Genomic DNA, 20,592 nt, shown 5'->3' with positions numbered 1-20,592 from the left:
CCAGTTGGAATTTTCTGGCAGGGCTTTTGTATGAATGTGTTTTGCCCTTGGGGTTGCTCAGGAACTCTTCTCTGAGAATAGCTGTGTGAATTCGCTGTCTGAATGGCACAGGACTTTCTCGGACTGGGTGGCTCTAACTCTTTACCAGCTGTCCTGCTGCCGCCCAAAATAAATCTCGTTTCTTAATCAGCCAAATCTCGGTTATGAGCCCTAAATTCACTTTCGTATGAAGAGAACTTGTCCTCCATGAATGATTGTGGAAAGCATGGGCTGGGCGTGTGCAAACAGAGTCAAACATGGCTAAATTGAAAGGACATTCAGAACCCACCGAAATGTTCACTGATGCTTTTTCCTTTTATTCACTCAACAGTGGTAAAGGGCAGTTCAATGAGAAACTGGGGGGTACTTCTCTTATGGAACCATGACATGCTGCTTACAGCCTAACGTGGTTGAAGATTCGCCATGTTCTAGAGGGAATTTGTTTGTTTGTTTGTTTCTTTCTTTTCATGGTTTGCTTCTTTCCAAGACCACAGTGAGCTGAAGAGCAAAGTGCAGCTCCGAGCCAGAGACAACGTCCGTGTGCTGATCTGCATCGAATCCCTCTGTCATCGATACACGTGAGTCACTGCAATGCGGTTGTTAACCTGTCACAAACTGCCCCTTTCTCAGCTACTTTTGGCAAATGCCATGGATACCCTCTGTGAATGCGGGACAAATCAAAAACCTACTGGACCAAACATCTCAAAAGGCCCAGGGTGTTGATCCTTTCAAATTCAATAAACAGAATGGCTATTACCCCTGGATCTCCTAACAAATAAAGCACTCATCCCTCCTCTATGCTGTCAGGGTTCAAGGCTATGATGAGCTATGGCAATGTTGTCTAGTGCCTGGGGGAGGGGACACCAAATCGGGACTGGAGTCTTTGTGGGCTAGTTAATGAATTTGAATGCATGGACTCTATGAGCAATGGGGCCAGGATTTTGAAGTCGATGGGAGTTTTGCCATGGTAATGAGGCCAGGGTTTCCATATTGCTGCTGTGTGAGATGAGACAAAGGAAACTGACCTTCTTCTTAGCCCTATGGCTTTTGGCCTCTCTTCAGGGCTGGGGTGAATCCATCCATGTGGCAGTTTTAACTGAAGCTGCCTGACTTATTACCTGATCTGCTCGTTAGACAATAGAGGCCTTTGATTTTCATCACTGCCCATGTGAAACCTTTACAAGCCCTCAAGAAATTCACGAAAAGGCATTTCAGACTTAGATGAAAAACAGCGAGAGAGAGTTTCCTTGAATTGGCCCTAATAAAAGCAGTGAGAGGAAATTTCACGGGGAACTTCGGCCCAAGTAAACTTGGCAGGTGGACAATGTAATATATTTTGTACTTGCCCACAAGGAGCATCAGCCTTGCTGCCCTACCAGATGAGATCATAGATATAACATGTTGCCTCCGTTACTGCATGGCACTCTCTCTTGGGATGGCTGAGGGGTGTGTTATTAAAGCCGTGGGATACTGCTCACCAACCTCTCCCTCGGTCAGAAAGGCAGCATTCCAGCAGCAACCTGAGGCTGCAGAACTCGGCTATGCAAAGCGAGATCACTGTTAATTTTATAATGCCATGGTTGCCCTTCTATGAAAGCTCTGAATCCAAGGTCACCTAGCAATTCATGAGTATCTCTAGGCTGCACTTTATAGTTACTCAGAACATCTCAGCAAGGCTAGAACTCAGGTCCCCCTGTTCCAAATATTGAGTCCCCTACCACCTGAGTAAGCAGAGAACCTCTGTTAGTGGCATAAGGGCTGATACACAGGTAAGCAGTACGAACACCATCCAGGAGAGGAGCTTCCCCCTTCAGCTTTAAAAACATGATTTTCTACCACTTGAGCCACTAGCTGGCAGCACTAGTAGACTCTTTTCTTCTTCTGTGGACTAGTCACTAAAGAAGGACAAAGATCCATGATCTTCTAGTGTGGGTTATATAAGCACCTACGCATAAACATGCCCCAGTCAGAACATTCATGGGTGGTGTTTGTTGTGGCAGAGAGAGTTGGTTTTTGTTTCCTCAGAACTGAGAGTGAATTGCTGGGCTGGTGCCTTTTCCCATTGATCCCCAGCTTTGCTAGCTACAGGAAGGCTTTTTGCCATTCCATAATTGCTGAAAAAATGTATGCTCCACCCTATGAGAGATCCTGACCAAAAAAACCTTCAAACAAACTTTTTTCCTATTGGATTGAGGTGCCCGGCACCAATCCGAAGCTTGTGATCTTGAGCCGAGAAAAAGTGACTTTGATCTTTAAGACTAATCGCTTAGGGTGAAATTCATCCCTGTGCAGGTCAGCACAAGGGCTATGCCCCACTTAAATCCTATTTTGAGGACTGATCCTCTGCAGAGGGGTACATTTCATATGAATTAGGGATGCTCTAGTTCAACCAGAAGCCATGCCCTTGATGTAGGAATCACTGGGTGAGGTTGTCTGGCCTGTGTTACACAGGATGTCAGACTAGATGATCAACATGTTTCCTTCTGGCCTTAAAATCGATGAATCCTGGGTGATTAGCTGACATGAAAGCATGTTTCCTCTTTCCCTACCATGCACACCGAGAGGTCCATTCATCTTCATCTGTATCCTTGGGCATGGGACACTCCAGGAGGCAGGATAATGGATCTGATGGACTAATTATCTGACTGGTTTAGAAATCCTTGTGAACTAGACTTCACCAGGGATGAATTTTGTGCCCAAAGAACCCCCTGGGAAATAGGATCTGTCTTCGAACAGAAACTTGGTCAGCTTTGTGTACATTTTCCCATGAGCTCTTACTGCTTGTCAATGGATGGTGCTAACCATTGTGTGTACCTAAGTAAATATTCGGTGTGTCCTAGACAAAATGGGCTAGAATTGAATTTGGCCGAGAGTGCTGAGCCGAGTGTCAGAAAGATACTGTGTTTCCAGGAGGCAGAAATGAGATTATGGGTCTGAAATACAGGCACTGCTGTGGCTTTTACAAGTTTTATTAGCTGTAAATGGAGTTCCTTCCCTGCCCTGCCTTCAGACAACCCACACCCACAAACTGCTTCCTAAATGTAATAACATAAGTGCCCTGCTAAACCCTGGGGATGTACAAGTTGTCATTATGGTAACCGACCCAACCCACGGGCCTATCAATCTTTCCGAGGAAAGCCTCCCACAAACGCATCCCTCAGACTTCACTGCACATGTGCAGAGTGGTGCTAGCATGTTAATTTGGGGTCAGGGAGACTATGGTTTTATTATTTCACCTGCAGCCCATCTGGATAGAGCTTAGCATCTCAATGATGCTGTCCTTCAAAATGCTAGACCGATCAGGAGGGTGGGTGGGTGTAGAACAGAAGGTGATAGTTCCTGATGCTAAATGTGCCAGGACCTCTATAAAAGCATGTCCCCCACCCCCAGGCACCCATGGTCACTGGGATAAAGACACGGAGAGACCCCGCCTTGCAAACTGAACCCCATAACTCAGGGTGAGCATTGAGTTTTGATATGGTGCCAATGATTGTTAAATTCAGTGGCCCCCTTAGTATATGCCAGGCCAGGGAGGACTTTCAAGAGATGTCATACTGTTCCTCAGCGACCGAAATAAAAACCCATACCATAAAAAGACTCTGGGGTAGAATGTTCTAATATGCCTCAGTGATTTAGGAGTCCACGTCCCATTTTCAAAAGTGACTTTGGAGCCCACGTCTCTCAGAAAGTCAATGGACTCCTGAGGGCCTACGTCGCTAGTACGCCGACATCGCCCCTAGTGAAGAGCATCAGAAAAACAATTACTAGAATCTGGGGTGGGAGGGAAGTGCACGTACACTGTTCTCTTTGCAGGATCAGGGCCAACGTGTGCGTACAGACACAGGCTCCGTTCTCACCAGCTAAACGAGTCGCCAAGGCCCTTACAACCATTATCTCTGAAAAGGCAGGCTTCTCCCTAGGGAGCTCGGACAAACATACAAACAGGCCTGGCATTTTGCCTGGCAGAGGGCAGTGCTTCTCCCCGAGGGCAGCCAGTCCCTTTCAGGGTTCGCTCTGGTCGCTTTTCACCGTCGGAGGATTCCTGTTTAGAACTTTCCAGGGTTGCTAGACCCGCCCCAGCCCGCCTGCACTATTTGCCCCAATTGTAGCAAGACTTGGGCAATTAGAGCACTGAAAATGTGTCAATAAAACAACGTTACGGGTGTGACTTAAAGCCACTAACGCCGTTAAGCGTGTTGCCGAGCTGGAACCTCCACTTTCCCTGCCCTGTGCCTGGGATGGTTGTAAATGGATTCGACCTCGCCTCAACTTTATTAGAGAATTAAATTGAAATGAAGCCTCGTACCATAAATACCAGGTGTCGGTCCTGTGTTTCATTGGGCTGTGGAAAAGACTCGGGTTGGTGCCCAAGTACCCATTAGTAACCCAGGTAACGATGAGTGCAGAACGCCTGCTGACCTGCTGGAAAGGCGAGGATCTTGCTAACCAGGGCAGCGTTGTTTTGCGGTCTGCTGTAGAGTGGTCCTTGGTGATTTCAGGGCTCAGAAAAGTGAGGAGCTGATGGGGCCTAAATGAGGGATGAGGGGAAATGTTTCCCCCAAATGTTTTACTGGCCCACTCTGGGCAGCTGCAGGACTCAGAGCCTCCCACTTCTGGACCCACTCCCCACACTTTTTTGTATGTGGTTGCGTGACCTGAACCAGCTAGAATCAGGCATCTGAGCAAGCTTCCTTCATAAGTGCTCAGTGCATCTCTCTCCCAGCCTGCAGCTTAGCCTTAGGGTGACCAGATGTCCCGATTTTATAGAGACAGTCCTGATTTTTGGGTCTTTTTCTTATATAGGCTCCTATTACCTCCCACCCCCGTCCCGATTTTTCACATTTGCTGTCTGGTCACCCTCCCTGGCCTCTCCTTGCTGTCTTATCATCCTCTCCCTACTAATTATATTTTGGGTGCAGGACTCATTCCCTTAGCCCTGAGACTCTTATGGGCAGATACTACCTGTCACACTGTCTCTCGCATACTTTTATTAGGTTGGAAAATGTTCCTGATGGAAGAACCCGAATGGTGGCCAAGGTATTTTTCAATGGAGCCCTCAGCCAGTGGGTATCAGTGGTATCATCTGAAACTCTCAGCCTATTGGTGTTGCTCTCTGAGGGCAAAAGGCTATTTTTACTTCCACTATGATGCTGGGGTGCCAGTTGTTCCCATGATTTGCTTTCTTAATAGTGTGGCAGAAGATGGATCTGAGGACTTTATCCAACGCCCCATTATCATGGTATCTGAGCCTCACAATTCTTCGTGCCTTTACCCTCACAGTGGTACCTTGGTAAGGTATGGAAATAGGACTATCCCCATCTTTTCATCTCCAGCACAGTGGCTTGCTCTGGGTCGCGCAGGGCGTCTGTGGTGGAGCAGGAAATTGAACCCACGTCTTCTGAGTCCCACATCAGCACCCTGACCGCTGGACCATCCTGCGTCTCTTGGAACAGCTGAGTTCCATTTCCAGTTTTAGTTCCAGTTCTTAGTGCACATGGGGCTGTCCTGGATTTCCCCAGTCATGTTTTCAGTGGTTTTTAAACTAGAGTGACCAGACAGCAAGTGTGGAAAATTGGAACAGGGGGTGCGGGGTATTAGGCGCCTATATAAGACAAAGCCCCAAATCTTGGGACTGCCAAATCTCGGGACTGTCCCTATAAAATTGGGACCTCTGGTCACCCTATTTTGAACTGAGCTCTCCTTACTCAATGTCCTTTTTGGATTTATTGGGCCCAGGAGACCATTATCCTTGTTTATTTAAAAGGCTTGATAGTTTCAGAGCCACAGGCACTTGGGCCTGATTGTCACTTAATGCCTTTTAGAGAGGGGAAGACAGATAACCCATTTGTAAAAATTAAAAAGGGTGGGGAGCTCTCCTCCCTTATCAGGTTCTCCACACTCCTGACTGCTTTGATGAAGGCACTTGTCTTGAGAGAAAACAAAGTGCTTTTCATCAGGGAGGCTCACTCACCTCCCTCAAGGACCTTGTCTGTCTGTCTCTCCACACTACAGCATCAGCCATGCGAGGAGCAATCAAGTATTGAAAAATGGCTGTCAACAGCAGATCTCTTTTGACACGGCTGTCGCGAGCAAGGCTGGTGCAAGGCTACCTTGTTTTCGTGGATTTTCTTCTGAGAGCTTAGCCAAAACATGCCACAGACTAATCCTTCCCCCAACTAGGAAATTAGGCCAGATGTCATCGAGAGCACTGCAACCTTCTAGGATATGGCACAGCTGTCTTCAACGGTAATTTATGGCCACAAGCCCTGGTCCTGCAAAGGGGAGCCACGCAAGGCAAGCAGACCCATCCACACACGCAGTCCCACTGAGGCTGGTGGGATGCCATGCTTAGCGTAAGGGTCCTTTTTATAGGACTGGAGCCATAACATGGTGAGGGCCTTTGGCTCTAAGTAGCAGCTGCCATGACCCCTGCCTTGTTCTTGCTTAGTCAGAACTGATCGAAGGCTTAATCACCACTCCGTAGATTAGATTAAGATCCTGTAGGGCCATGTCCACTAGGAGGCAGAGCTGTGTTTCCACTGGGTGTCTACCATGGCCCTCTTCGAATGGTGTTGAAAACGGTTGTCCCATCAGGGTCGTTCTACAGCAAAGCCTGGCAAACGCCAGGTTCTAGCAGAGGCTGTTCTCGCTCTCTGACAATGGGTGAGGACCCGACTGTCCCTTGGAGTGGTGAGAGAATGGGAGGAGGGGTAGGGGAGCTTTTCTGTCATTATGGGACCTGTTCGGACGAGCATTCTGCTGGCACTGGGTGAACTGCAATCGAAGCCAGCCTGTGGAATTTGCTAGGGATGCCTGCTTATGCAGTCATTTGTTTTAGGGAGCTGAAAGAGCCTCGGGGCTTCCAGCTGAGACTGGGCGAGAGAGGGAGGGTGAGAGAGATTAATGAAGGAAAGTTCCGGCCCAGGTTTGGCATTTGGTAGGATATGACACACAGAAGTAACTCCCTAGTCGGCTCTTGGTGCCAAGCGGTTTGTGCTCTCTGGGGCAAATAGTCCCCTACGCAAGTTATCTCCATGTCTGAGGGCTGGAAACGCCACGTGTAGGCACTCGCTGTGTTTCTTCACCACCTCGCTGTGGAAAGGAGCGGGGTGGGGTTGGCCTCACGGGGGAAGAGGCTGGAGGTGCTACCCACTGAACAGGGAAGATCTGGGAGGATCCAGCCAGGTGGAGGCCATGTGTCTCTGTCCTGCTTCCTACCTCCATGATATGCTGTTGGGATGGAGCTGTGCTCCTGTGGGTTATCCCTGTAACCTCCCCTCAGGGAGTGTTTTAGAGCATGCAGGGTGACATAGAGGGACAATGCTGGCTAGGTGATACAGAGCTTTCCAAACAGGCTTTGACTTATTGGCACTCAGAGGATGGTCTGGCCCTTGGAAATGATTTTCTGTCCATTACGATTGGGCCTGTTAAAAACACCAGGCCAACACACCCGTCCCATCCAAAGAGCAGGCTCCCACTACAGAGCACTCTTTTCCATGAACATACTTTTCTTTGTGACCATCATGCCTACAAAGCAATTAATAAACAAGGAGCAATAAAAGGATGCCATAGAACCTCCCACCCATAGTGCTTGGCAAACTTGACAAGCTGATTGGAAGCAGAGTCTCTTCACTCATCACTGAAATGCAGCTGGTTCTTGGGTGGAAGGAGGCAGCAGTTTAGGAGCAAACAGCAACACTGCATGATGGTTCAAGAGAGAGGAACAATAGCGTTTCCAGTGGAAACCACAGGGGGTGTTTTCAGATTTCATCTGAAGGATGGCACCTGCAGCTCACCCCCTTCTCATTAAGGTAACCAACAAACAAACAAATGCCAAAACAAAGCTCACCTCCCTTCTTACCTTAATGTTACCCCCCTTCTCTGCTTCTCTAACACTACTTTAATGTTACCTCGGTTTCCCGATACTGTCTGGGGCTTCAGGAGAGTATGTTCTATCACCTTAAAAGTGTCTCCATTCTTCCTAAAGAGGCTTTCTTTCCTGGAAACACTCCCTGCATTCAGGGGATTGGCCGCTTCTTAACCTTACATGTGTTCCATCACCCAACTTTGTGTGTAGTCGATAAATATAAAGGATCATTCAGACCACAGTGACCAGTTAGTCTAAATATGAGCACGTCACTGGTCCTTTACGAACTTTGGAGTTGTGCATTATCCTCTATTTCAGGGCACGCTTCATGGACTCTTCTTCCTCTCTTCTTCTTGGTCCACAATTCGTGTCATTCCTTTTTTGATGTGTTTTTTTTTTCTTCACTAAAATTCTAAATTCCCGCTTAGTCAAAGGAATCTTTTTATATCAATGTCTCCATGTTTTAAAGCATTTTTCACTTCCTTATCTGCCACTTCTTTACCAGGTATCCCTACAAATGCTCGAATCCTTGGTAGTAATATGTTCACCCGGTTCACATGGTTTCGATGTCCAAACATCCTAACTATGTTGTCAAAAACAATATTTCATTTATTAGATCACGCCTGCTTTCTGAGGTACCCTGGGAATGGCCAGAGTTCCTGGTGACGAATCTGAAAAGATAACATCGGTGGTAGGCCGGATATCCCTTATCTAGTTCAGTGCTAACATTAGTCCCACCAATTCAGCTATCATAACAGCTACAAAATTAGATCTTCTTTTAGGTTTCTTAACTCCATTCTCAGGGATGCAAAAGGCTGTTTCCACTCAATGTATTTTTTTCAATTTAGGATTCGCCTGTGTGTGTGTGTACATACGGCAATGGTGACTTCATTTGCCATATATAAATGGATACACTTTACCTGCGCTGTTGTCCACAAATATCGAGGTGTATTGCCCAGCCTGTATGTTCAAAACAAAAGGGGGGAAAGGAATCGGATACGGCTACCCAATGTGTAAGGGAAAGCGAAAAGCAGCAAAGGCTGTTGTTAGGCTGGACTCGGGACACCAGGACGGGGTGGTTTCAGGGAGCTGCTCAAATAAGTTTTTGTAGGTTCAAACCCACTTCATCTGATGAAGTGGGGTTTAGCCCACGAAAGCTTATGCCCAAATAAATTTGTTAGTCTCTAAGGTGCCACAAGGACTCCTCGTTGTCACCCCAGGGTTTCTTGCAGCTCCTTCTGAGGCACCTGGACTAGATGGACTACTGGTTTGATCCAACATAGCAATGCCTACGCCAACACTGGTTCCCCGCCCCGGACCCCGGGAGTGTGGAAGCTCTTTGAGAAGGGGAGGACTGTGACTTAAGCTGGATGTCTGTGTTTCTGCGAGGGTGTTTAGCTGATGTGACCAACTGGCTGAGTTAATGTGCGTATTCTGTTCTTCTTTGGCTGCTGTTTAGATCTTTGGAAGTTATTGCTGGTCTGGAAAGTAACAGCAAGATCTTCACTGTTTATGTGCATGGGTTGCTACAGCTACAGGTAAGAGGGCTTGGAAGATAACGATGATACAGTCCGCACTCATTCAGTACGCAGTGTAGTTGTAGTTGTTTTGGTCCCAGGATATTAGAGGGACGAGGCGGGGGAGGTGATATCTTTTCCAAGGCCAACTTCTGTTGGTGAGAGAGACACGCTTTCGAGCTTATATGGAGCTTATTTCACTCACACACACACACACACACACGTGCATGCACACACATGCACACTTTTCTGTCTCACGGAGTATGGTGGGATCACAGAGACCCAAAGCCGCAAAGGTATTTAGGCTCCTAGCTTCCTTTGTGGAGTTGGGCAAGAGTGCTTTATAGCATAGGCGCTGACTTCGTCTCTACCCAGGGGGTGCTCGACCCCCACCCCCCACCCCCGCCCCAGACCCGTCCCCACTCCACCTCTTCCTCCAAGCCCCTGGCTCTTCTCGCTCTGCCACAGGCCCAGCCCCCTCCATCCCTTCCCCCAGGCCTCCACCCCCACCTCGCCTCTTCCCACGCAGTTATTCCTCTTCCCCTGAGCGTGCCCCATCCCCGCTCGTCCCCCTCCCTCCCAGCGCCTCCTGCACGCCGCGGAACAGAGAGCGGGAGGAGTTGATCAGCGGGGCCAGTGGCAGGTGAGAGGCACTGGTGGGGGGGGGCTTGGCTGATGGCCTGGAGCACCCACGGAGTCAATGCCTTTGCTTTATAGGCATTATTGAATTAAGATTCTCCACTCAACTCCCTTCCCCTCCCTTTCACCCCCAATGTAGTAGGGAAGTGTTATTAACTTCATTTTAGGATTAAGGTCCCATGAAATTAAATGGTCACCCAGGGAGTCTGTGTCAGGGCTAGAAACAGAAACCTGATCTCCTGGGTCCAAGTTCCCAACTTTAACCATACAATTAATCTTCCTCCTACAAAACTCTGATATTAATTATAGTAAATACATAAACTCTTCATCCAGCCATTTCACAGGGCTTTACCAAAGTGGTTAAGTATCATCATCCCGATTTCATAGAAGGGAAACTGAGGCACAGAGCGCCACCTGTCCCAGGTCACCCAGCAAGACAGTGGCAGAGTAAGGAATAGTCATCTGATTGGCGCTTGGCTGCTCTAACCGCTGGACCGCACTGCTTCCACAGTCTAACCATGTCAAGCCCAGAAACGTGTACAAATAGAACTGAATAGTAACAAGCTAGAAACACAATGCTGCAATGAAAATATTTGACCAGCTCCCTGAAACCACCCCGTTCCAGTGTCCTGAGTCCAGCCTAACAATAGCCTTTGTTGCTTTTCGCTTTCCCTTACACACTGGATAGCTGTATCCGATTCCTTTCCCCCCTTTTGTTTTGAACATACAGGCTGGGCAATACACCTCGATATTTGTGGACAACAGTGCAGGAGCCCCCATCACCATTCAGAATGGATCGGATTTCATGGGCATGTTTATGGGCGTCTAACCTGGATTCCCACCACAGGTTGGGTGGGGAAGGACATGACTCAAGGAGCCTTGCAACATACATCTGACTGAAGAACCCTTTAATCTGACCCGAGAGGACTGCTGCCTGTTACCCATTGGCATCTATTTTTAATACAGTGAAGTAAAGAGCCTTTCCTTCTGCAGACACTCAACTTGCTTTTCAAAGGTTGCTGCTTTTAAATGTCTACATCAGTTCTGCCTACAAATATATTTTAAATAATAATAATAATAATAATTAAAAAAAGAACTGTATATTATTTAAATTGTCTGTGCTTCACCAAAAGTGCACAGCGCAATATACCAAGGTCTGGAAGGGTTACATTGTAACTATCTGTATAATACGATAGCGCTTGTATCCGGCGTGTCTTGGGGATCAATGGGTTTGGTTTGAGTTTCTTTGCAAAGTATCTAACAAAGCAAATATATATATATATATATATATAGACGGATTCTGTGTATTTGGGAGGAAGAAGATAGGGATTTTCCAGCAAACTCTGCAGATGTCACGCTCTGGACAAGTCGAAAGCCCCACTTTCCGTCCTGGATGACTGATACACAGCGTGCTGACTGCTTTATCTAACATCAAGCCCGAGTGTTGCCCAGTGTAATTCTGGGGGCCCAAGGATGAAGTGACATTGTTACTTTATTTCCAAGGAGTTCCTTAATCTCTTGACAAAGCTGAACGTTTCATATTGGCCGCGTGATTACTTTTTTATGTTAGGGTAAGACAAACAAGCAAGGGCAACAGTTCTGGCCAACTCTCTGCTTCCCTGATATTCTTATGTTTTAATAAGATATATATGTATTTTTAGTCACATCCATATATGCAGCATCCCCTGGGCCCCACATATTAAGTTGTAAACATGTCAGGAGCACAGTTGCTGGTTGCCAACAGACCTGGAAAAGGCTGGGGACTGGAGGCCCCAGACTGGCAGTGTGAAAGTTGTCTTTTTGTATGGTGCTAATTTGGTGATGAAAATATCTGAGCAACAACAAGGAGTGCAACTCCCCTCCCTATAGAAGGGAGCATTGAAATCCCACCTATTCCCTACTTTTAGGTATTAAGTGCTTCAAAGGCCTTGTAAATGTCACCTGGAAGGCACCGAATGAGAAGGTCACAGGATCAGGGCTTGTCCAGACCCCAGTTTGCAAAGGTAGGTGCATAATAGGTCCTGCCCCTCCCAAATTCCATGGTTGCCTGGCGCTAAGGTGTGAAATCCTGATGCAGGTGAAGTCAATGGGAGTTTTGACTTCAATGGGGCCAGGATTTCACCCATGATCTGGAGACTCAGATAACCTCTGAGGTACATAAAACCTCACTGGATGCACCTGGGTGTTGATTCCAGAGTCAGTAGATGGGATTTGGATGTTTTGTTAATGCAAACTCTATAGAAAAATGGCCCTGACAGATAACTCTAAAGAGATCCTGGCAAGGTAAAGAATGGGATCGATGTGCCTTTTAACATTGATCTAAACTGATGATAAAATAAATGAGAGATTCCAAATACCTACTTTGGGGGTCTTGTACTTGTCTAATCTACCACCCTCCTCACCAAGCAATGAACGCAAAGAATCCATGGATACCATTTTTGTGATACCCACAGAAACGCTGTCCACTCCTCCCTCTGCTGGCTCTATGGGAGGAGATAATCAATGAGCCTCCATGCTCTAGTGAGGCTGCAACACGCAGCTGATCGATTTAAGGCACTGGGGAAAAAGTTGCGGTAGAACAGAAATTGATTCTTTTGTATCAGCTACTTTCTAAACCCAGGGAGAAAAATATCCAGCACAGAGGCAGGGGGGAGAATATTATTTTCAGTTTGCTAGGTGTCTATTAAAAAGCAATAAAGAATTGGAAAACCTGGTCTGAGGGCATCCCTTTAAACACAGGCCATATTCATCCCTTTAGTCAGCAGAGTTCCCTGGGGAGGAATCTGTCCCAGGCTGGCTACAGACGTATGAGACTATCTCTGTGACAGATACCAGCTGCCAAGGTGTGTTGTACGCTGTTATCCTCTCAATGCACAGTAGTTTGCTGGTCCCTGAGATCAGGCAACTGGTGGCAGCCCAGGCCTTGGTGGAAATGAATCAGTCCAGCGGTGAGGACAGACTATTCACACTGCATGATTACAGAGTACAGGTAGCCCAGGGAAGTAGCCTGTAAGCCAGCGTCTATCCCTAAACCACATTTTATAGTGTGTGAATACTTGTACTCAACAGGGCTTTTTCACATATCTTGCTGCAGCGTACTCACTGAGTGTTGTGCCATTCAAAGTGGTGTTATACATATGAATCGTGAACAGTCTTCCTGATCTTGGCAAATTGGAGTTGAAATATTTATTTTGTCGTAGAACTAAAATGCTTGTTTGACTTGGCTTTTTTGTTTTGTTTTATTGACTTGGTGGTTCCCCCCCAGTATTCGCCCTTGGTTGGATTTTACCTACCTGCAGTGCCCAGAAGGGAACAAGCCCCCCGTGTTATTTATTTGTATTACGACAGTACCTAAAGGACCTAGCTGAGTTCTGGGCCCATTATAGTGGGCGCTGTACAAACACATAGCAAGAGACAGTCCCTGTCCCCCAGGAGCTTACAATCTAAATATACAAAGGGTTGAAAGCGTGAAGGGAGAGGAAAGTGACTTGTCATGCAGTAAAGCCAGAAATAGAACCATGGTCTTCTGTCTCCCAGGCTGATGTACCATCCATTAGACCAATGTTTCTCAACCTCTTTGGTCCTAGGGACCGGCTTGCTGCCTTCCTAAACTGTGTCAGGCAGATCTCCAGGACCAGAGCCGATCCACGGACCGGCCGTTGAGAAACGCTGCACTAGACCACAGTGCCTCTCCAACAAGTAAATAATTTGTGGTATGAATTTAGCGCTGGTGGAATGGCTCCCACTGGCAGCCCTAGGGGGATTAAAGTTCTCTCCAGGAGCCTGATCCCTAAGGCCGCTGAAGTCAATGGGAACCTTTCTCTTGACTTCAGTGGGCTTTGGATCAGGTCCTTTATCCACAGCACAAACCAGGGTGGAATAGCCCCCCCACGCATTGCCCTGATGTCACTGGAAGGCTGCTACTCTGTGCCTCAGGGGCCTTGGCCACCCATCTGATTAGACACGTTAGAGAGAAATAGTCTGTCCAGTGGTCAGAACAGGGGAGAGGCTGCGAGGCGTGTTGGTGGCAAAGAGCCAATACACAAGGGGTCTAGCAGTGAGCTGGGAACATACCAGGCTCTGGAATAAGAGCCACTTAAGTGAAAACAGAAGACTCCAAAGCAGGACGTGGCGGGGGGGTGAATGCATCGAACGGCCTGAGCGCCCTTTGGATGCTGTGCAGATTGATGGTGTGAGAAGCAAAGGCTCAGGGCTTCTCTGTCTGTTGCCATAAAATGTATAGCCAAGGAGAAATGCGAGGGCTTGGGAGAACCTGAGTTCAGTGCGAAGGAGACGTTGTTTATAACAAAACCCGAGCACCTGAGCTTGTGGTTTAATGGCCAAGAGTGTAAATCCCACCCGAACAGCCCCCAAGGGAAGTAGAGTTGTGGCAGGACAGAAGGAAAAACTGAAACAGGCACAAAGGAAAGGGCTTTGTTTTTCTCCTCAGACCTGCGGAGATGTCAACGTTTGCAGGCTGTCCCTTGTGTGCAGGACCCACGGGAGAGGCTTGAACCAGGGGGTTGAGTGGAAGTGGGATTTATCAAGGCAAAGGCAAGTGACGGAACAGAGAACAGGAAGGGGGCTGCTGGGTCGTCAAGACCTCCTATGGCAGGCAGCCCCATGATCTCATCCCATTCAGACACTTTGACAGCCAGTTGAATGGTGGAGCAAAGCTGTGCTAGGCATAAAATCATAGACACTAACCTCCTCTTCACCAGTGAATGATACCACTTACTGCTCTTTGTATCAGGGTAGCACCCAGAGACCCCAACCCAGATCGGGGCCCCATTGTATTGGGTGCTGCACAGCCGTGTAGACAGACCGGAAGAGCTCATGGTTTCTGCATTTAACATGAAGGGCCCCAACCCATACCGTGTGCCATGCTGTGTTACCAGTGTTTGGGGTCATTACTGAAGGTTACTCTAATCCATGTAGGGGTGTGTGGGGTAGGAGGTTGTTATAAGCAGACAACTGGGCAAAAACTTGTCTTTTCAGCTAAAGCCATTATGCCCAGCTCTGAACATCCCAGATCCTGTCATTAGAGAGCCCCTGAAACTTGCCATATGAATAAGGTTTTGTCCTAGTGTCTGTGGGTAACATTTCCCCACTCTGCATTTCACTAGTACTGTATGCTATGGGACGAGAGGCCCTCTATAAAATATGATGAATAATTATTTAAGCTCCCTGGTCTGGTCTGTTTCTTGTACCCCTTCCTTTTTGTGTAGCTTTGCTCTATATTCTGTATGTTTTACATTCAAGCTGTGCAGATTGAAAGAGAGGTGCTTGCTGCATGACCATCCCAGCTAGGAGGTGTTAGCAGAATGGGGAAGGCTAGGAACCATTCACTGTATTTTTTTTTTTTAAACCTGTGAAAAGTCTTGGGTTGAGTTCTGGACAAAATTTCAGGGAAGCGGCAGGGGATGTTTTTGCTTTACCTGCATGGGTTTACCTTTCCCTAGTAGCGAGGCGTCCTGAGGGTGTACTGTCTCTTGAGACAGGCATGGTCTCAATCCCAGCTCTGACACTGGCTCACCCTATGGCCTTGGTCAAGTCACTGGAATGGCCTGTGCCTCAGTTTACCCATCTGTAAAATGGGGCAGGGTGGGGGGATTACTTGCTTGCTTCACAGAGTGGCTTGAGAGAATGAATCAGTCAATGCTTTTAAAATGTTTTCAAGAGTAAACGCTCTATCTAGCTATCTATTCTACCCAGCACCAATCACGATAGTATCTAGGCACCAGACACTAGTCTAAGAAAAGTTCCATGAAGGACTCCCCTATCTCCTACATGGTTTACCTATTACTTAAAGAGATTTTCTTTCTTTCTTTTTCCTGCCCTCCTGTAAGGCTAATCTTCTGCCCCCACCTTTGCAATAAAATGCCCCATGCATTGTGCTCTAAAGACAATTAACATATCAATGCTAAGGGTCACCCACCCACCCCGCAGCATACATAACTCCACTGAAGTCAACGGCTCTGTCACTCCCCCTGCCCCCCCCCGCCCCGGGCTCTTCGCTTTCTGCAGAAGTGAGTTGGTGGCTCCCTGCAGCAGGGGTACTCCCCAGCAGGTGTGTATGGGGTGGGGGGTGCTGGTAACCGCTGCCTTGCTGTCCCTCTGCATTGGGCCTGCAATGCTGAATCAGGCCCTTTGCAATGGGGGAACTGCACTGAGCCCCTTCAGCTAACCTGACACAGAGCAGCCCTTGGATGGTAACCTCACCAACCTGAGCTGTGTTAGAACTGACAGTGAAAGGCTCTGTAACCCCAAGGCTGTCCAGTCCCCATCCCCCTCCCTTACTAGCTGCTTAGAAGAAGAAGGGAAAAAAAGCAATCTCCCTGGCACCTAGACAGTACAAGACTCCAATTTCAGGCAGGCTGTGAATATTTTCCCTGGCTGGGAGCTGACAGGTTATGGGGTTTTAAGCCCTATTCAAATTTCAGGTTTTGTAAATGATTTTGATGCCACACTTCAGACTGACTCCACGGGTATTTATGTTGGATTAGCAGCAGATTGCCTGCCTTTCCTCACTTGATAGAAGAAAGCCCAGCATATGTAAACTCCCCTTGAATGGCGTGCTATTAACCTTCAAGCAAAATGATTCGTTTGTCTTATAAAACTCTGTTATAAATAGGGACGGACTATAAATCACTCTCGGGGCCCATGATGAAATCGCACAGAAATGGAGCGCATTCCCAAGCCTCTGTACAGTGGGGGAAGATGGTACACAGAAGGAGGGAGAGATGGTTAGTGAAAGGGTTAGCTAGGCAGTCTGTTGGGAAATATGAAAGCTCTTCTGAGTCTGTGACAGGAATGAAAAAGCGGGGTAGATCAGCCCAAGATGTGCTTTAGACATCTCATCTTGTATCACATTTAAGAATGACATGGGGAGTATAATAGAATGAATGTACTTTGGCACTGTAACTACCTTCATGGAAAAGTCCTCTGGATAGGATTTCAGAGGGCTCTACAGATATTAAAGACGGGGGACGGATTCTATACAAATAGCTCTTCCTAGCGGGCGCTGCTTTGTGCCATCCTTTACACCTGCCCAAAGGAAGTGCAAGACGCTACCATTCCGATCTGGTAGCATTTTGTTGTTGTTAAACACTCATGCAGCACGCCGGAAAGGAGAACACAAGGCACAAGTCAGGTGCGTAGAATTCAATGGAGAATCAGATCCTGGACCCGTTCCAGCAAGGAAGGGGTTAAAATCCTTCCCCAATAAGCCAGCCTCCTCGGCTGGCTGGGCAGGAGTTCCCAACAGGAATGCTGATGAGTGGGCAGCTGAGGCCCTGGGAGTGGGGTATTTAAATCCGCAGGGTGCTGGTCCCCTGGGGAAATGTGTATGCCCTTTCAGCCTGCTTGGTGCCTGAAGGAGCCAGCTCCCTATGCTCTGTTACTGCAGTTCAATGCGTCTTCAGCCTTTCTTAGGGCCTTAAAAGGGCAAAACATTTTTCCCTTTCTCCTCTGCAGCCAACTGTTGTAAAATAACCTGCACAGGTGCCCGTGTGCCCCCAGGTAGCTAGAGAGGGCTGGGAGAGGCAGAAATGAGTCTTCCCCTCTGCCTTCCCTGGGAAGGGGCTCGGAGGGAACCCATACCCCTCAGCTAGGGGTAAAGCCCTCTCTTTACCTTCTGTCTTTCTCCAGGGCTCTAGGAGCTGGCTGCAGGAGAGGAGGAGGTCTTCCAGCTGGGTAAACAATTCTGGCCACCGTTCACTAAGGGCAAGATTTTTCTAAAGTGCTGAGTGATTTTTGGAGCCTAGCCTGAGGCACCTTGAAGAGGCCTGGTTCTCAGAGGGCAGGTGCTCAGCACTTCCTGAGATCTGGGCCCCAGAGACACAAGTCACTTTAGGAAATCTTGGCCTAGATGAGGTCTGAGCTCAGACGGGGATTATTTCTCCTAGCGCCAGCACCGAGTTCCCAGTTGTGACAGGCCAGCCAGGATGACAATTATCCTGGGGAAAGGGGTGTGTGTGTGTGTGTGGGGGGAAATGTAGGCATCTCTTGTTACTGCAGCTCCTCACAAGGTCCATGAAACAGGAGGCCAGCAAAACTGAGTGATTAACCTCGGGGGGTCACCCAATCTGCTTGTCAAACCATTTTTGTGTCTGAAACAATTTCTGTCTAGTGTCCCCTCCCCAGCTTCTTGCTGCTGTGTGATTGCAGAGTGAAAATACTCTTGTAACCAGGCCCTTTCATCTGGCTGTCCTTATGAATTATGCCAACCCAGCCAGCTCCTCTGCTCTGGATGGCAGAACATGGCTTTGCTCTGCCTCCATAAATAACTAATATATCTGTAATTGTTTACATAAGTAACAATCCCTGGAGACATTCCAACTGACATATTTGTGTGGATGTATGAGTGTGGGTGAAAAGAAAAGGAGGACTTGTGGCACCTTAGAGACTAACCAATTTATTTGAGCATGAGCTTTCGTGAGCTACAGCTCACGAAAGCTCACGAAAGCTCATGCTCAAATAAATTGGTTAGTCTCTAAGGTGCCACAAGTCCTCCTTTTCTTTTTGCGAATACAGACTAACACGGCTGTTACTCTGAAACCTGAGTGTGGGTGGGTGTGCATGGGGTGTGGGAGTGGGAATGTATCTGTTTAGATGTGTGTGTGTGTCCGTGTTTCTGCATGACCATAGGGTGTGTGTGTGTGTGTGTGTGTATGCCATGGATGTAAGTGTGTTTGTTCATCTGTGTGGCTGTATACAAGAACATGTGTGTGCATGCTTTTTTATACAGGCATATGTGTGTAACTGAGATCCTGCTGCAGGCGTCTGCCTGTGGCTTTGGGTGAGCAGGTGACTGAGTGTGTGTCATAGAGGCATGTGGTTCTGTGTCACTGTGGGGACTGTGAGTGTGTGTCATGGATGTGTGTGGTTCTGCGTGACTGGGTGTGAGCACCTGCGTGTATCGGCTGCATGTGTCTCTATAACTGTCAGGGTGCGTGGGGGCGGGGAGACAGTCACCCGCTAACTGTTTATAAGAAAAGGAAAATTCCTGACATAAGTAGAATAAAACCAGCATAAATCTCAGAACAAAGCAACCAAAAAGGCAATTTGGAACATGCTGGGATAAACAATGTGGACACAAAGCCCGTGATGTATTTATCTCTGTCCCACATGCCTCTAGGAGCACCATGCATTCTCCACTTTAAAAGGCATCAACTTCATATGTTCATCCCTAATTCTCTTCTTCCCCTCCATGACTCCCCCGCAAGTAGCTCCCTTGAGCTTCACCCCCTTTCCTCAGCCTCTGCCGATTTGGACAGTGACTGGATGCAACTATTTTGCATGTGAGCTCGCCAAGTTGAAACTTGACGTTATTTTGACTCAGTTCCCCAAAGCTCTCCTGTGTCCCAGGGGACAATGCAGTGAGTGAGCCGTGGAGATTGGGATCTCCTTTTACTAAGGAGTTGAGCTCCACATGGGGGATCTCTACACTGCAATGTAAATGTGGGTCTGTGGGAACTGTGCTTGTGGATTTGGATTTGCCAAACCTTAGTCTTCACTTGAGTGTCCACACTGCATACAGTTGCTGGACCCAGGTGTTATAGCCGTGCTAATGCATCCACACTGTGCTATGCAGAGCTTCTGACTCAGGTCTGGGCCTTGAGCTGCATCCACACTGCAAAACGATAGGGCTTGGATACTAGTCTCAGCAGGACTCGGGCTCTTACCCACCCCCCAGCAGAGTCCTAGGACACAGGTCCCGAGCACTTGCTGATCCAAATCAGACTGATTTGTGGGTGGACGGAATGGGGGCCGTGTAGACATAATCAGTCTGGTCTGATACCATCATGGAAGTGCCAATCACAGTTCCATAGTTAAGGCTGAATTGAGCTTTGCATTTAGGGCAGATATTTAACCACTTGGTTACATATAAAGGACGCAGGGTCCCTTCCCCAGATGTAACAGCATTTATACTTTGAGTACACAATGGATTTTCTGAGGTTACTAGCTGTGCCCTGTAACTTACAATAATTGGTTGCTACCAACCCAATGCTGCCTCTAGATTTTAACTAACTACTTGTGCCTCCCACATAGCAGTGAGACGAATTATCTCCCCATTCCCTCAGCCAAACATGACCCTAAATGGACCCCTCCACCCCACACCCAGAAGACGCTATGGAGATATCTGTGCAGAAGTGGGTGCATTTGGTGTTCTGACAGTCTCCCCTAGACAGTCTCCAGTCTCCTACCAGGGAGGCACTTTTAGAAGCTTGTTGTGTTTTTCTCCGCATTAATATTAATACAAATGTTAGTAAAACAGACAGAATATTCCAGCTACTGCTGGATTTTGGTTTAACATAAGAATATTTTTGTCTTTGTGATAACCAGCCCGTCTATTTCCGTCTGGGGCTCTTGCTTGCCTAAATAACTTGTGTGCTTAGCTTCAAGTTAGCACAAAGGCCTAGAAAATAGTCAACTACCATGATGGCAAGAAAGAAAAAACCATAGATATTTAAAATACATGGAAAAAGAACAGGAGGACTTGTGGCACCTTAGAGACTAACACATTTA

At 47.6% G+C, this 20,592-nt stretch overlaps 1 protein-coding gene across 1 annotated transcript in view; it reads left to right on the top strand.

Annotated features, from left to right (window-relative positions):
- C1QTNF12 (C1q and TNF related 12) overlaps window positions 1-11,105 on the top strand; it is a 37,567-nt gene extending 26,462 nt beyond the window's left edge. The window contains exons 6-8 of the mRNA XM_073316852.1: window positions 527-617; window positions 9,366-9,444; window positions 10,793-11,105. Of these exons, the coding sequence (XP_073172953.1) occupies window positions 527-617; window positions 9,366-9,444; window positions 10,793-10,891 (269 nt within the window). The 3' untranslated portion in view covers window positions 10,892-11,105. The remainder of the gene's footprint in view (window positions 1-526; window positions 618-9,365; window positions 9,445-10,792) is intronic.
- The last annotated feature ends 9,487 nt before the right edge of the window (window positions 11,106-20,592 follow it).

Source organism: Lepidochelys kempii, chromosome 18 (assembly GCF_965140265.1).
Source record: "Lepidochelys kempii isolate rLepKem1 chromosome 18, rLepKem1.hap2, whole genome shotgun sequence".
Classification (NCBI taxonomy): domain Eukaryota; kingdom Metazoa; phylum Chordata; order Testudines; family Cheloniidae; genus Lepidochelys; species Lepidochelys kempii.
The sequence above is the reverse complement of the archived record's forward strand: the minus strand, read 5'-3'. Positions and strand labels throughout refer to the sequence as shown.